General features: G+C 38.1%; 1 protein-coding gene across 9 annotated transcripts in view; it reads right to left on the bottom strand.

Moving 5' to 3' along the window:
• LOC126917692 (potassium voltage-gated channel protein eag) overlaps nt 1–17,657 on the bottom strand; it is a 157,913-nt gene that overhangs the window by 42,427 nt on the left and 97,829 nt on the right. For 8 of the 9 annotated variants that reach the window (XM_050724864.1, XM_050724868.1, XM_050724867.1 and 5 more), the window contains exons 3-4: nt 7,856–7,956; nt 3,396–3,528 (exon numbers count right to left, since the gene is read on the bottom strand). In XM_050724864.1, coding sequence (XP_050580821.1) covers nt 3,396–3,528; nt 7,856–7,956 — 234 coding nt within the window. Of the gene's footprint in view, nt 1–3,395; nt 3,529–7,855; nt 7,957–8,562; nt 8,582–17,657 lie in introns of those variants that run through there. The other variant, XM_050724872.1, reaches the window with a different exon arrangement.

Genomic DNA, 17,657 nt, shown 5'->3' with positions numbered 1-17,657 from the left:
GAACTAACAATTCGAAGAAAAATATAACGACGAACGTAGAATTTTAAATAAAATATCGAAACCGGTCATTTGGCCGAGTCTGGTGAGTTTAGTGCTATAGATTGACGACGCGGTAGTAGTTAAAAGTCGCAAGAAGCAATTTATTAATAATTGCCAATTTATCGTAGCGATACTATTGGTTCGAAAATCATCGCGCAAGAGAACTCTGGACGATGTCCAAAAATCTTGGAACGAATCTCGTACCATTTCGAAACGAGAAATTCGCGGAAGAACGTAACGTTCGAAGAATTTTCAAATTCTACGAGTTCTTTACGTAATCCTTGGGAATAGCAAACTCGAGAATATCCTGCAAATTATTTCAATCAGATACGTACACATGTCCGTATAAGCTCTGTTACTCTTAAGCTGCTGTACTGTGTATCTTATTACGCCAATTTAATTTTCCTCCGCCTGTCTATATTTCCTCTTGCCGTACGTACATCTCCTCTTTTCCACGTACATTCCATTTCCAACCCGTCACAAATGAGAGAAAAGAAACGTTGCACGTGATATTTAACGTAGAAATTTGATACGAAAGTATTAAATATAATAATCAGTAGAGAAACCTGATACGAGTATGTTGAACATTGTTATAGGCAGATAAATATTAATACAGACGTACGTCGATAATACGAGGGTTGTCCAGAAAGTAACAGGCGTTTACGTATAGAAGCCATACGAAGTGACGCGATGTATTTGCAAAAGGTCAGCCAGCTTCGTTCGTATGTTGGCATAAATTATAAATTACCAATTACAAATTTCGTCTTACTTTTTATAATTAATCGACGGGTTTGCAGCGAGAAGGAGGCAGCTCTGCTCTTTGTGCGCTTTTTCTTAGAAGCACACATTCTGTTTTATTTTAAAAAATTTCATCTTTCGTTTGAGTATGATAAGAATAAAGAAACAGTAATTTTTGAGTAATGAGATACGATTCGAAGAAAGCTCGATATGGCACACTCGCTCAAATTTACCCAACTCGTTCAATTTTCTTCAAACATTCAAATTCATCCGAATGTATCCAGATTTGTCCAAACTCGCTCAAATTTTCACAAGTTTACTCAAACTCGCTCAAACTCGCTCAAACTTGCTCAAGCTTGCTCGAATTCGCACGGATTTATTCAAATTTGTTCAAACTCGTGAAAATTTACACAAGTTCGCTCAAATATGTTCGAACTCGCTCAAACTTGTTCAAACTTGTTCAAATTCGGACGAATTTATTCAGATTTGCTCAAACCAACTCTAATTTACACAAATTTACTCAAAGACGCTAATTTGATCGGTTTGCTCAAATTACCCGAGAGTGGAGCAGCCTTTTCATCGCGGCAGGCTCTTCAATCGTTGAAGTTCCATTTAGTTTAAGACGGTGATAAGAACTGAAAGTCTGAGCGACGACGAGGTGCCGTTTGTCGCACTTTCACGCTCGTTGAACGCTGGAAACGTTCGTCCACAAAAGGAATTTACGGTCGAATCGCATCACTTCACGGTAATAAGATTATACTGGCTGAGAAACCAGATACTCGATCGTAAACGTTTTGATCGCTCGCCTTCCATTACGGCGGATCTAAAGAAACGTGTCCGCGATTCCGTTACGAGCGATCGACGCGTCGTTCCAAATTGCCATTTCTTTCTTTGTAAGATCGAGAAAGATCTTGAATGGATAACACCTCGCAGGAAACGATGATTCGAAGGACCCCTGATGGAACAACGGTTATGCGAACACGCGGTGGAGGAGTATGTCGAAGACAAACGGAGAACCCCTGCTACGTTACGATAAACGTTGAGACAGGAATGGCGGTTGTAACGAAAGATACCTAGATCAAATAACATCGAATAAATCGAATAGAATCGAAACAAATCTTGGTTCTTCACACGTTCTTCGAACAGTTGATCGGAACTTAATTTCTGGTTACGCCTCGTATTTAATAAATTAGTATTTAAGTATTCAAATATATGAGATACTCACTAATAATTAGTGAGATAAAAGAAAGATCGAAGAAAGAAAGGAAATCATTAGAGAAGACGACGGTTTCATACGCACCAACCTAACGAAAATAGAAAAAGAAATGACTATTCAGAAATGAACAGTAGAATGGTCAATGAAGACAAAAGGGAGAGTCTCTCTCTCTTTCTCTTTCGATTTCTGATATACTCGTGTTGTAGTAGTAATATATAAGTACTCGTACTGATACACGAGGCGAGTCTGCGTGAACCAGGCGACAGTGACGACAACCAACAACACGTGAAAACACACGGGAAACTCTCGAAGCCGACAGTCCACGATTATACAGATGAATGCAGACAGAGTTCGGTATTCGGTGGTCGACCAGCGTCGAGCATGCACAATGATACGTCGTTTTCGTGCCTCGAGGCGTTCTGTCAGAATCATTTCGCCGGCAATCGACGACTTCCGGCCATCTATAGGCCCCAAAGGCGTTCCTTCTTAAATCGCCTCCACGTTCTTCGTAACGCATGTACCAATATCGTCACCTATTGTTATTACACTCTTCGTATACTCAATTTTCTAAATAAATATAGTTATACGTACAGTTGGTTGTCAAGCATAGCGCGATAGTAGAAAGTTTCGTAAAAATATTCGAAAAATCTTACGAGGGACGTTAATTGGTTTTTATCTTCCACGAGCTTAATTTTATATTACAATTATTGCAAATTTGTAGCTTGGAAACTTCGATTATTTTTACTTCAAGAATTTTATGAATTCTTTGTCTCGATCTTTTTGGCAGTTTTTTACTTTGAAACGTTTCAAGAAAAAGGGAATCTTCTTATATCTTCCTCTTTATACGCGTATCTTCTTATATATCGTAAGAACTGACTTCTCAAACAATTGGGAAACTTGCGAGAGAAACTCGATCGAAACGAACGAATCTGCTCATTTTAGAGGTTAGAAGATTCGTAAGAACATCTTTGTCGAAACGAGTCTCTCCTTGACCAGTTAACTCTATTCGACGAGTATACTCGTCGCGAAGAAATGGCAATATTTTCTGTTTTCGCCAGCTCCGTCAGTAACAAAATTTAAAATAAAACAGTCACTTCATTATAGCTTAATTCTGTTACAACAGCCACACATACTCTGTGTTTGACGAGTATACTCGTCATCGCTTGTTTCTTGCCACACGTGTTAGCTACGCGCTTCTCAAAAAGCTCGCAACGGCTAACTGCTTAACAATTTGGGAATTTCTGGTAAAAATTCCATCAAAGAGATCTTCAACCTGTCCGAAACGTGGATTTGATTTTTGTTTGCCTTTAAAGTGGAAATCGTCGATTCCAACGATGAAAGAAGCCACGAACACCACACTTAAGCTTCTCCCATGCGAAGTAAATATCATAGGGGTACTTACTGTTCTTCTTGTACAGCAGGATCTCGAATTGATCGTGAATCTGGCCCTCGAGGCATTCCTCGATCCTGGCGATCGTATCTTTGTCCGTCAACTCCCCGTACATGAATCCGCAGCGGCAGGACTTTTGCATAACCTGACGGCAGATTAATCCACTTACATCGCTATCTAACCTATTCGTCGTTGAAGACGACGAAAGTTTTAGCGTATACCAGTTTCCATGGCTGGATGTTGGAATTTGGCCAAAATAAAGAAAGGACGAATGTATAGAAATTTTCAAAAATGTCCAAGTACGAGGTGGCAAAAAATCGGGAGTCAAAGTTGGCGAGTAGTTTAAATGAGAAATTGAGAGAAATTTGACCTAACCCCAATTCGCCACAGCTTTATGCTAGAAATTGCGAAGTGAAAATTCGTTGCGAAAATGGCGAATTAGAAATTGGTGAAAATTCGCGGGTCAGAAATCACGAGATTCTGCGAGTGATAATTATCAAGGACTTTTTTTATCAGGAACAATTATCAATAAAAAAATGAGTAAAGATAACTGCGAAAATGGCGAATTAGAAATTGGTGAAAATTCGCGAGTCAGAAATCATGAGATTCTAACCTTGAAATAGAAATCGGCAAAAATTTGACACAATTGGCGAAAGTTTCATATTGAAGATTGGCACGAGTTTTAAGCAACCAATTGACGAAAATGTTGAATTCGAGAATAGTAAACGTTTGGAAGTAAGAATTCATCAAATATTTCAAACTACAAATTCCCCCACTACTCTAACTCGAATTATCTTTTTATCGCTTTCCGTTTAAAAAAGTTACCGCGAATACGAAGAAATTTATTAGAAAACTTTGAGCTTTCAACGTCTCGGATTGCATTATATTCACTTGCTCGAGATATAAGCGAACAATGTACGGTATTTTTATTTAAAAATATTCCAACGAAAAGTGAACAAAACTGAGATATACATTTTTATTAAAAAACATTATGTTTATTGGGAAAAGGTGTGTCTAAATGATCAGAGAGTAACTTTATACGCAACGACTGAATATCCCAACGTCTGACCTTACATCTACCAATTCTCCTATCATCGAATCATCGTACATAGCATTTTCTACCATATTTAGACCGAGAAAACCGAAAAAAAAACAAAAGAAATTCAATTTCGTCTCTCAATTACGCTACAACCATCGCATCTTTCCAAGAACGAATGCCATAAACATTTCCATTACGCTTCCACGCGTATAATGGAAATCGTACGGTGGCTAAGCGCTAAATTCGATTCATTGTGCTTCGGGACGTTTCTAGCTACGATAAATCCAACGTAACCTGGTGAATTTAATTCACGAGAGAACGAACTAAGGAGGAGAATTGGTAATTAAGCGAAATGAGAGAATCGTCGTGAGATTAGGTACACGGTGAATGTTTTTTCGCGGCGTGAGTTATCGGGAAATTAGATGGAAACCGGCCTGGGGCAGGTGCGACGAACTACAATCGCGTTAAACCGGCTACGTCCGCGCTAAACGGCCAGGATAATCCGATTATCGGGCGTGATTTTCGCGAATGAAATTAGTTTAAAAGTTGAGCTAGCGCGGCGCTTCCTGAAGCTATGAATCGCTCGTACGGCATCAGAATTAACAGAGTTAAGCTGCGTTTGCATTGGTCCTGTCGCTGGATCGAGCGACTACGTTCCAGTTGTTCGGCTAGAAACTGTTCCGTGTCGGTGTTTGTCGAACACACGTGAAATTTCGTAGACTTTAAGCGGTTAACCGCGGGGGTTAGCGTTAAAAATCCCTTACGGGATTGAAATCGAGCAACGACGAGTATATACGTCGAGTATTCATAAATTTCACGAGAAAAGTAAAGCTAGACGAGGGAAGGTTGCAGTTTTATTCGATGAAGAAATTAACAATTCGTTGGAGAGAAAGGTGTTGTTATTAAAAACTTAGAAATTGCCGAGAACTAATAAAGTGAAGTGCAGAAAACAATTCGGAGAATCAGCCAATGCGATGGGGAAAATAATCAACTGAATTTATAAAAAGCAGTACATTATACGGAGTATAATCGATATACCAAAGAGAATAATCAAATAATCAGACTTTTTTTGTAAAATACATCATATTTTTAGTGGAAATACAAAGAAAGCTAAATGTAATTTATATTACCTTTTACTAAAATTTTGAGTTCTTACAGTAAATGCTAATTTTCTATTTTACACGACGAATATACACGTCAGCCGTACCGAAGCAAAATTTTGCATTGACGTATATATACGTCGAAGAAAAGTTTTACATTGACGTATATATACGTCAAAGCAAAGTTTCACATTGACGTATATATACGTCGGAGCAAAGTTTTGCATTGACGTATATATACGTCGAACGCAGTTAGCTGGTTAATGGCATTGGATAAATCGTACTATTCTTCAGCCAGCATTGGACGTCGAGCTACACGATTCCAGTGACACTGTTCTCGACGGTGCAGGTAAAAATTGAATTGGAAGGAGGATCTTCCATCCAGTCGTTGCACTGAATTGCTTACTGGAATGACACATTCAGCCAGCACTGAATATCGAGTCTACACGATTTCAGTTACGCTGGAACGTTACTCGAACGTAGATTATACCAGTTACAAACAAGTGCTGGATTGGACCACTGGACTGGACTGGAACGCCACTGGACCAATGCAAACTCAGCTTCATAGGACGGTGAAAATTTATTGCAATCGTCAGCGACCGGCGAAACGAAGAATGTCAATCATCTGTCAATGAACGACGGAGAAGAATTCGTGAAATTATTAATCGATACAGGCGGATGACGACAGCTTTTCAAAAAATCGTTCAACTATTGTAGATTTCTGCTTGGAATTAGCGTAGAAGTTTCAACGATTTCTCAAATGGTCTTAAACACGCACGTAACATTTTATACGAAATATCTGCGGCGAAACGACGTGCTCGTCATCGACGATTGTCAAAATCGAAATATCGCGAACTCCGAGAAACGTCGAAGAAGCTCTGCTACGTTCGAACGTTCGGGCAAAATTTAATTCCTCGCGCGAAGATGAACAAGCGTATTCATCTGGTCAATACGCGAATCTAGCAAATTAAATTAAATTATAAACATAACAAGCTATGGCTCAAAATGGATAATAATAACAAAAACAATAATAATAATTCTTTTGCATGTCGATTACGTGTACCGTATGTTTCTATGTTGTAAAAACCGGAGATGCGTAAAATTGTTCTAGACAAATTAGGTTGGCGGACGAAGAAAGTTTAAGAAACGTCGAACTAGCGTGCAAAGTTGCTGAGAAAATGGCTGGTATATGGGAGTTTCACCGAGGTATTCCGATACGATGGTGAATTCGTGAGGCGGGTTAGAAAATGTTTCTCTCTGAGACTTTTTGGCGTTTCTCACTTTTTTAGCACGCTACGAGCTTATCCTCGCCATCGTATAAATTTTGCAGCTCTCTGTTATCTCCGATGACTTTGATGAATTTTCATCGGATAGTGCAACCTTCGATTATCATAACGCGCTTCGGGTATCGTTTCGAATTAAAAAAACAAATTGGCTCATTAGTCCTCAATAAAAAAATCAGATAAATCGAAGTGTTTTTTGCTTACTATACGGGGTGTCTCGCAACAAAAATACACGAACGTAAAGCTATAGATATTTATGTTTGCGTGTGCAAGCATTTTCCATCTCTATCGGTGCAAAGTTTTAAAATGTTCGAAGAAATATTAGAATTTATCGTTTCGAGATCGAATCTCACGCACGAGAACAGCAAACATACATCGAAACTATTGTACTATATATACGTGTCGATATATGTATAAACATACATCAAAGTGTACTACAAACACTATGTATCTTGTTTTATTCTCCGTTGAAGAGAAAAAATGTATCGACTAGCGTATTTGTTGCACATTATATTTTCCCTAGAACTTTCCTACCAGGCATTTACGCACTGCTATGCGAAATTCTACTCGTATTTTCACCCGTACGATACATCGGCTAAGTTTGTATACTAAATTGCGAGCCACCCAGTATATTAAGATTTTATCAAACAAAACTCCAAACAAACGTCTGAAACGTATCTTCTCGTATTTCCTCTTCTCATTACGTTTGCATTCTCCATGAGAATTGATTGTAAACTTCTGCCAAATAAAATAAACAAAAAATTACCTTTGTATTATAATTATAAAAATATAATTGCCAGTATTGCAATATAAAAATTTGATTAAAAAAAAAATAAAATAAAAATAAAGATAAAAAAATAAAAAAAAAATAAAATAAAGAAAAATATCCCGAACAATTATTTCTCCGTGGAAACTCGATTATCGCAGGTTTGGTCGATGGAACAAGTTTGAAAAAGGGTGGAAGGGGTAAATTGAAAAGGTAAGTCCGGCCACGAAACGTTCGCCGTGGGACGAAAGAGGCTTAAGGAAAGCGGAGAACAGGCTATTTACCTCGGCACGATTATAGCCAGAGATTTTGCAAAAGCTTTCGTTGCAATAGACAATAGGGAAGTCGACGATCTGAGCGTTCGCCAGGAGAAAACTGCTGTCAGCTGTGAACAGAAAAAAAGAACACACGGAAAGATTAGCTCGTGTTTTTCCCATTCTTTCGTACAATTAGAATTGGAAGAAGAATTTGATTAAAAAATTATATCCGAGAAGAGGAGTTCCTTAAAAAAGAAAAATCGTTCTGAGTTCTAATCAAAATTTCTAAATGAAATTCAACGTAAATCGGGAGAATAATTTTTAATTAAATTCTTCTTCCTTTATTTATTTCTTTGTCAGTATAAATCCCTGACTTTTGACATAAAATGAATTACAATCGTTTAAATATACATCGGATCCATGTTTCTTCGATCGATATTTTATTTTTTATTCGTATAATCTCAACGAAAAACAACGACAATTCACGACGTTTCTTCTACGTTTCATTTTCATATTAGGTTGGCAATTAAGTGATTGCGGATGTTGTCAATACCAACCTAACGACGAAATCTGCAGTGACTTAGTTGCCAACCTAATAGTATTCTCGAATAAATTTATTTAGACTAATTTCAGATAATTTTCGAATACGATATAAAAGATATTACAAAAAGAAATACGAAAGTACTAATAAATACTAATTCTATTAAATCGTTATTGAACGAAGTTTAATATACCTGCACCTCGTTAATCGGTGTATAACCTACAATAAATAGGATGGCGTGTCGATACTTTTTACAGCCACTGTAGAAAAAGAAGAATGGTAGAAAACAAGTTACTTTATCGAGCCTGTAACCTGGTGATCATAAATATTGCAACAGCTACTCATTACGTTTATTGTTTACGCTTGAACCTATAACTTTGTTACATTATTTAGTACTTAAAAATAAGGTGAGTAGAAAATAAAAACAATGGGAAGCGTTCGATCCGTGCTAAGTATCGGCAATTCTCGTATCTTTGTTCGTATATTTATGGGTGGCAGTGTTTCCAACATTAAAAACGTATCCAAAGTTTGAACAAGACACGTTTTCTCTTCTGTATATTAAAACTGATCTCACAGATTTACTCCTCCACAACTTTAATACACGTGTGCCTTACAAATATTTAAAAACATAACCTTGCACGTAGTCGTTGTAGGAAGATTTCCACCGACGATATCAAATTTTTTTTTATTGTGTAATTTGTACTTTACAATTTGTCCAGCTGGACATTCGGTAAATTTTTCTATCTTTATTGCTAATTAACATGTGGATGGCTACCCCCAGCGTGGTACCATTTTCGAGTTTGTCTATTTTATGTCTTTAGTGAGGTTAGTGGGGTGTTTTCTTTTTAGTCTTCTTTCTATGAGAGTGCTATGAAATTAAATTCATTTTTTCTCTCTTTTTTTCTACTTTCTTATTTACTTAGATATTAAAATAACACAGTGATATCCTAATCCGTATTTATTCAGCCGGCGACGTTTTTGGCACGTAATAAAGCCGGAATAATAATAACGACGATGATTTTTCGCATAGCTAGCGTGCATTTTCCGTGGAAATTCCAACCTCTTCAACCAACCCGCTCGGTCAGGTTTCCTCATCCACTTATTCGCTGGCGGCGCACGTACCGCATTAACGAGCTTTATACCTTTATTCGAGCCGCGTCTACCGAAGAAAAATCGTGGAAATCGTCATTCACGCGTCCCCTCGCTCCTTGATCCAATTCCCGCTTCAAGTTCATTTGAAATTCCTTTGATATCGCGGGTCTACGACTACGTTAACTCGCCAGAGTAGTCGGACGCTCCTTGCGTAAAAAACCTTTTTACTCGGACACTTACCGAAGTTTGCATACAGACGCTTATCGAATTTTTCGTGTTTCGCTTGCTTTTCATAGTTACACCGAGAAAGGCGTACCTCGTCGATTTCAACCAACTCGAAGGAAACAACTTACCAAGCGAACAATGTTTCGCGCTATTTTTTCCTCTACAAGTAACCGCAGCTCGAGCTTAGTTTCCCAGATGCTCGCAAGAATATTCGATACGATTCGTGTCACGATTATACTTTCACGTATACGCATCATTTTCGAGCAGACGGCTGCCTTTTCATACAGAGGTCTATTTAATTTCAAGTCATCGAGATAAGGAAATAATTTTGATTTCCTGATAATTAATTGAGATAATTCACTTTAACTCATCGATGAGAGATCATTTGAGGAGAAGTCTTTTCTTTTTTATTTAATTTGTACAGCTGGACATTCGGTAAATTGTCTTTGATATCGCGTAGAAAACAGGGAGAAGAATATGGGTTGGGCTGGATCAGTGTTCGACCTGTTGAGGTTCTCTCGGAATAGAAAGAGGAATGCGTGGATGAATGGTATAATAGAAATATATCTAAGTAAGTGTAAGTATAAGCTGCACCATTTGTGCAACGCATGTTCCTAGAAAAGAGCTGTGAGGTTGAGAGACCCTTCAAATTGATTCAAAGCTAAAAAATACTCAATGGCTTCGACGTCTAAGAAAACTAAACACTAGAGAAGATTTAGTTTTGCTAGAAGTGGGAATCGCTCCAACGCGATCGACATTGTTGTTTCTATCTAGTGTTTTTATCTAGAGAAAGACATTTGCATGAAATTACGGCTCCCTCGAAGCCATCTATCTTTTGTTCGAAACGTTTCCCGGTACCAATTACGATTACTTTTACAGATGTGTTCATAGATGTCGATTTAAATTGGACAGCCTGTATATTGTGAACATTTCAAGATTCTCAATTAAAAGGATCGGTACGTATCGTCGATACCGTGTTTTCGTTGAGAACCTTGAAATATCGACAGTATCGTCGATAAAACAGTAAGCGACGACGAGTATACTCGTGGAACACGAGTTATGACGTAACAGTTGTAACGAGAAGACTGTTTTATTTTTTAATTTTATTACTGCGAGTCACTGCGATTGCTAAATTGTAATTTAAACGGCAAACTATGACTACGTTTTACGCATGACGAGTATACTCGTCGTAACACAAAATATTGTTTACGTGCGCTTTATAGGAAAGTTACGCGAAAAACATGAAAAGTCAAATGAATCAGACTTTTGTGTTGCTATCTTAAAAGTATTATTTCGTTTCGAGTACACAGTATCTTTCGAAGATTAAGTTTCTCACTCTTCGAATTTGATGCTTATCTTGCTTCGGCTCACTGACTACGTCACATGAATCCTTTGTATCGGTTCGTATCTCGAATTAATTCTTGAGCGACACATTATCATTTTTATCATTTGCCCGTAGATAAAAGTCCAACAGCGTAAGACCTGGCGACCTCGTCAACCGAACAATGCGTCCTCCCTGACCGATTCATCTCTCACGATAATATTAGTCTACTACCTTCAGGTTCCGTCTTTTTGTTACAATTTTCTCATAAAGCGTTCGCAGAACTATGTTTACGTAACATTTCCTCCTTGTTCCCATTCGTAAAACAAACTGGTAAGTTTGGTCGTTTAACACCAAGACACCCTGTACATATTTTGATAACACCTATCCACTATATTTATGCTCGTCTTGTGGTTAATTTTCTTCGCGTTTCGTTACTCGTTGCTGTTTTCCTGACTTTCTTTCCTCGTAGTGTCTCTCTTTCTTTTTATACTTAAATTACATTGTTCGAGTTTACGAAGATTCGTTGATACCGAGACACCGGGTATAATAGAAGGAAAAACACGTAAGACGTGTGTAAAACACGGGTTCCATTCAAATTACCTGCGCAAGCTTCACCGATAATAGCTTTGACCAACAATAGCGTCAACTGTCTGCTGGTATTAGCACAGAGAGATGCTAGGGGATTTTTCTTCCTGTAGATTTATTGCTGCGGATAGTTGATGGTCGGCCTGATCAGGAAAGCCAACCCAAAGCCAATACAGAGCACAAGTTGGCTAGCGACGAAATAAGTTTCCCTTCGATTTCCATTAATCAACATTAAGTTTCCGTGTAATTTCAACCCTCGAAACAATACCAAATCTGTGACAGACCATAGTGATGCCCAGTGTGTCAGGTTTGAGCTAGTAATTTTCATTCCTCGTTAATTACAGTAATGAATCTACACAAATAAAAATACTTTCTCACGTTCCTCTGCTAATACTGTCGGTCGGTAAAAACTGTCGTCGGTGAAGTCTGGCGTGTGGAACAAATTTCGTGTCGGTGAAAACACGACCAGTAAAACACATTGTTCCTGTCACGATGCTGGGAAACAAGCAATAAATAAAGCCGCTGCTGCTGATGATGTTAATTAAGGGAAAAATTCGATCCAAGGAAAACCGTGTAACGGAAAGATAGAGATATTTCATAAGTGGAAAGTCGCTGACACTGAAATACGTTTGAAAGGAATAAAAGTGCGGTCGAAGAATGTGCAACGGAAGGCAAACTGAGAGAAGATTCATTCGCGTATGGTTTGCAGGCTGAGCGAGGCCGAAGAAAAGGTCCTTGAACTTGGGCAGACAAAAGACCGAGAAACCGAAAGTGTCTAAAGGAATCTGGAAAGCGAAAGTTTGGCAGAAGACGCGAAGCAGAAAGACTTTTTCTTTGCGAAGCGTTGATTGGTCGGAATGTTGCATCTATTCTGCAACTGCCACATCCACTTTAACCAGTTAGCTGTTGCGACATCTTTGAAAAACGTGTACCTGAACTGTGTGGCAAAAAGTAAGCGACGACGAGTATACTCGTCAAGTTCTATCTTTTTTTCTAACATGACGAATGTATTCGTCGTAACATAAGGTATTGCTATTTCTTCGTGACAAGTATACTCGTCAGAAATACCTAATTGGTTAACGGTGTATAGAAACAGAATCACGTGATCAATTTTCCCCTATTTTTCTTTGCCAAAGGAAAAGGAAAATTCGGTTCTAATTTCAAATGAATTTTACATATATGTATATATATTTATGATTCAAGACAATTAAAATTTACTTAAAAAAAATAAAATTGCTTGTAGTGTGAACGAAATTATTCTAGAACAATAGTGAGACGATAGAGCGAGAGTAAAACGTAAGCGTTCTTATCAAGCGAGAAATATTTATCGGTGATAAATAATAGCGATAGAAAACGAAGGTAAGGAAAATCTCTCGACTACCTGATAATTTCATCCTCGTTTCGCGGAAACGGCTAACTCCATCAACGAGCTGTGAATGGGCAAGAAATTATGAAATTCTCGAGTTCGCTCTCGTGTACTATAGAGGCGCGCTGGTCAACGTGGTTCTACCGGAGATTCGCCCGTGGTGAATTCCCATTTAAGCGGGTCGCTTCTTTCACCGACTCTGCCTTAATTAAAGTCGATGGTTTTTTCACCATTTCTCCACCGACCTCCATTACGAATCGTCAGGGAATTCTCGACTTCGTATATCCTTCGATTGCAAACTCCTCCACTGTTTTTACCAACTTTTAGATCATTGCATTATATGGCCAGCAAAATTACTAACCAATTAGCTGTTTCTGACGAGTATACTCGTTACGAAAAAATGGTAATATTTTCGATTATCGCGAGCTCTGTCGGTAATAAAATTAAAAAATAAAACAATCGTTTCATTGCAACTTAATTCTGTTACAACAGTCACATGTACTCCGTGCTTGACGACTATACTCGTCATCGTTTACTTTTTGCCACACAGTTCAGGTACACGTTTTTCAAAGAGGCCGCAACAGCTAACTGGTTAAATCGATGACGTTTATCATGTAATTTGCTGTTAAACGTTATACGATATCATTAAATTGATGATGTTTACGATGCGGATAATTCATGACTGCATATTAATAGTGAACCGTTCACGATTGGTTCGTTCCACTTTCGTGGAATTCTTCAAAATTGACTGCCAAAGCGCTTGATCGATGCTCATCCTATACAGGGTGTCCCATTCTAATCCAGCCACGTAAATATCTCCTAAATTATACATTTTTTTTAAATATCTATATTGGACTAACGACTGCTGGCTCTGTTGTGCCAACTAGCAAATTCGACAGTGTGGATATCACTCGATAGTACTTTCACTCTATTTCCATATACTATACATAACTCGAAAAAAAGAAAAAAATGTTATTTGTTTCAAATAAAACTGTTTATGGTTATAAAACTTGTTGCTGTTGGTAATCCTGTGAAGGTAACAAATCTCATGTAGGTGGACGTACCTTGGGGATTTAGAGGTGATCTTTGTCTTTCTAAGTGGAAATATATATTTTTTTATACACCGTTCGATGCACTTTTTAATTCTCTACAAAAAAGTATTAGGGTATTTGCATCGAAAAATAATCGGTTCAAAAGTTACTTTAACTTTAATCTTGTAGAACTTATCGTATGGAAGATAAGGAAAAATAATGCAGTGTTTTTGTCGTTATGTTTTCCTTATCTTTTGTACACTGGATTCGATGAAATTAACATTGAAACATCTCTTAAACTAGACATTTTGCAGATATTTTGCAGTTGGATACTTTTCTGTAGAGAATGCGTGTCGTAAAACGGTGTATGGAAACATGGTGTATAGTTCCATTTAAGAAAAGGAAGGTCATCCTGAGACCTCGAAGGAGCCTCCACCTAAACAAATCTGCTGATCATCGTAACACATCTCCCTTGAAACGGAACAAGTTTTATTGAAAACATCATACGTTTTAGAGTAACCTATAGTTTACGAGATATCTGCATGGATCGAATAACACCAGGGGCACTCTGTATATAATTCGGCTAATTTTCCCTACATTCTACTTTGTGCATCTAGAGACAGATTTGGTGAATGAACAGCTTATACGATCTTATTAAATGGACAATGTTCGATGACGTAATTTATTATTAAACGTTCTATGATGTTATTAAATGCGACGATGTTTATGACGTAATTTATTATTAAACGTTATACGACGTTATTAAATTGATGCTGGGTCACGATGCAATTTATTATAAAAGCTTATACGATTCTATTAAACCGATCGTATAAATTCGATATTTTAACGAACACGAGGCAGCGAAGGGAAAAGAAAAATTTTACTCTTCAAAAACACCTATTTACAAGAAGCGTTTCCTACGTTTTTGCGTGTACAAATTCGCACGCGTTACGCATAGTTTCACGTGGCCGTTGGACAAAACACGAAACGAGTCCACGCGCTCTTGCAATTTTCTTTCATTTTCCTCGACATTTGCCATTTTCTTGCGCGTTTACAGGCGAAAAGACGATAACGATAATCGTAGGCGTGCACGGGTACCCGTGCACCAGCGCTGCACGCAACGCGAGCAAAAGCTCGATTCTATAACGTTGGTACCGACGCACTCTCCTGACCTGGCTCGTTCGATGAAAACGGGTCAAGGCTACGTGCACCGACCCTATGCAACTTTCTACGCGGCTAGCCCACCCACCTATTATCCTCTCGACCATCTGGTTGGAAGTACTCATTCATGCACCTGGTGGGAGAATTTCTACCCTCCTTAAGACGCAAAATAATGCCACAGATTCGAAGTAACAGTCATGCCAAACATCGTTTCGCGGGAAGTCACGGTGAGAAAGTTCATTCTTATTCGAACAGAGGTCAGCTATCGAGAAATCTGAAAGAAATTTCTTAGAAAATCAAACGATCAAGAGATATTTAGCTTTTAATTGCTGCGATTACGAGTAACCATCGTCGACGATAGAAGTTTAATTTCGCTCGTCACTAACCAATGTATGATTGAAATTTTTCTTTTCTTTTATTTGTTTTTTTCTTCTTTTTGGTTACCAATAAATATTATCGACGATGAGAATTTTATTTTGTTTAGCGGTAATTTTTATCGACGGCGAAAAAATTGTTTTGGTCAACGATAACCATTACTAATGATGGGAATTCCATTCTAGCTACCGGTAACCGATACAAATGAGCGGAATTTTTTCTGGTTACCAATGATCGTTATCGATCAGCAGAATTTCGTTTTGGTTACCGATAACCATTATGGGAGACGAAAAGAATGTTTTCTTTACCGATAACCATTACAAACGATCAAAATTTTTTAGATTACCGATAACCATTATCAACGATGGAAATTTTGTTTTGGTTACGAATAATCATTACAGACGATGGAAATTTAATTCTGATTACCAATAACCATCGTCGATGATCAAAATTTTCTTTTCGTTACCGATAATTATTATCAACACCGAAAAATGTTGTTCTGGTTACATTCGATTATTGTCAATTGTCGTTAACATTACTGACGAGTCGTATTCATTGAGTAGCAGCTTCCTTTTTTGCATTTCAAACCTGAACGTTTGTTATTGTCAGAGCGAAAGAAAAAAGAAAAAAAATATTTTTATCTCTCTTAAAAGAATCAGTGAGAGGAGTGAGAGTGAAAGAGAAACCAAGTGGACTCTCCTTCCGACGATAAATTGCATGATAATTCACAAGCACTTCAATCAGTATAGGAAATCGAGAATTACAAGGAAGAGAGATGTCGACATCGACACCGAATTTAATGATCTATTGGAAACAGAAGAAGTATGCGGCGATATCACGTGTAGCAAAATTGGCTACGATTTTCACGCGGTACCTGCCACGCAATCCAGCGTGGAAAGAGCATTTTCAGCTTTCAAATTGTTCGCAGAACAAAGAGCAGGGATGCAACAAGAGGCGACGCTCCTCACAAAGAAACCACTTCTAAATAGAGACGAAACGATGCGACCAATTTAAATGTGCATTCGGCAAACTTCGGCTATGATCGGTGACTTGCGGTAAAATCGCAGACTCGTGCACCACAGCGAATTTCAAAACTGTGATCTTCGCCATTTTTAATTCGTTTTGTAACTCGTAGTAACGTTCATCGATTTCGGTGAAATTGTCAGCGTGTGTGTAACTGCCATAAATCTTCAAAATATGTCGTTTAAATTTTTGTTAAAAGAACCAGATAAGAAAAATCGAAAAGAATGATATTCTCTTGTTTTCTTCGCGATTCCGACCAATTGCAATTTTTTCAAAATTTTGTTTACGCTATTCGTTTCTGTACCACCTATATTGTTTTATACTATTCTTCTTCATACTACTATTTTGTACATTATACGTTATACAAGGACAAAAGAAAAAGAAGAAGAAGGAAAAATGTAAGAAAAAAAGAAGAAGATAAAAGGGAAAAAGAAGAAGAGAAGAAGAAAAAAGAAGAAGAAAAATATTAAAACACAAAAAATCAACCGCGCCACGGACAAAACAAAGAAATTTCTAACAGAAGAAACGCATCGTCTAATCATTTCAAACGCAAATACATTTCTTTACTAAATGTCCAGCTGAACAAATTGTAAAATACAAATTAAATAATAAAAAAAAAAAGAAAAATACATTTCTATTTCCACGTTTCTAGCAGCGAGACGCATCGAACAACGCTTCTCACACTTATGATAACGTTTTAATCGTCTCGTCTATCTTGCCGCGAGTCGATCACAAGACAACGAGAACAATGTGTCGCGTGTTGGAACGGTCGACAAGGGGGATGGGTGAAAGAAGACGGCGGAGAAGTCGGCGACGAGCAGCCACTTTCCATCGAGTGTCCTCTCGAATCGTAGCCCAGCGTCTTGAAAGCTTCTGAACGATGCATCCTCGACCAGCGTGTGCCTTCCCGTCCAGGCCTATGCAACAGGAACACCATGCAAGCAAACGATCCTCGAATGGCTTGGCAAACCATTGGCCCGACCACGAACCAAACGAATGAGACAGCGTTTCAGGAGTTTGCGTGATGAATAATACGCGCAACGCAAGAAGGAAACTGTTCCGCGAATTGAATCAGTTGGCTTATGTGCGCGTTGACAAGTGTAGCT

The sequence above is a fragment of the Bombus affinis genome, chromosome 6 (genome assembly GCF_024516045.1).
Source record: "Bombus affinis isolate iyBomAffi1 chromosome 6, iyBomAffi1.2, whole genome shotgun sequence".
Lineage (NCBI taxonomy): Eukaryota > Metazoa > Arthropoda > Insecta > Hymenoptera > Apidae > Bombus > Bombus affinis.
This window is presented reverse-complemented; position numbering and strand designations above follow the sequence as displayed.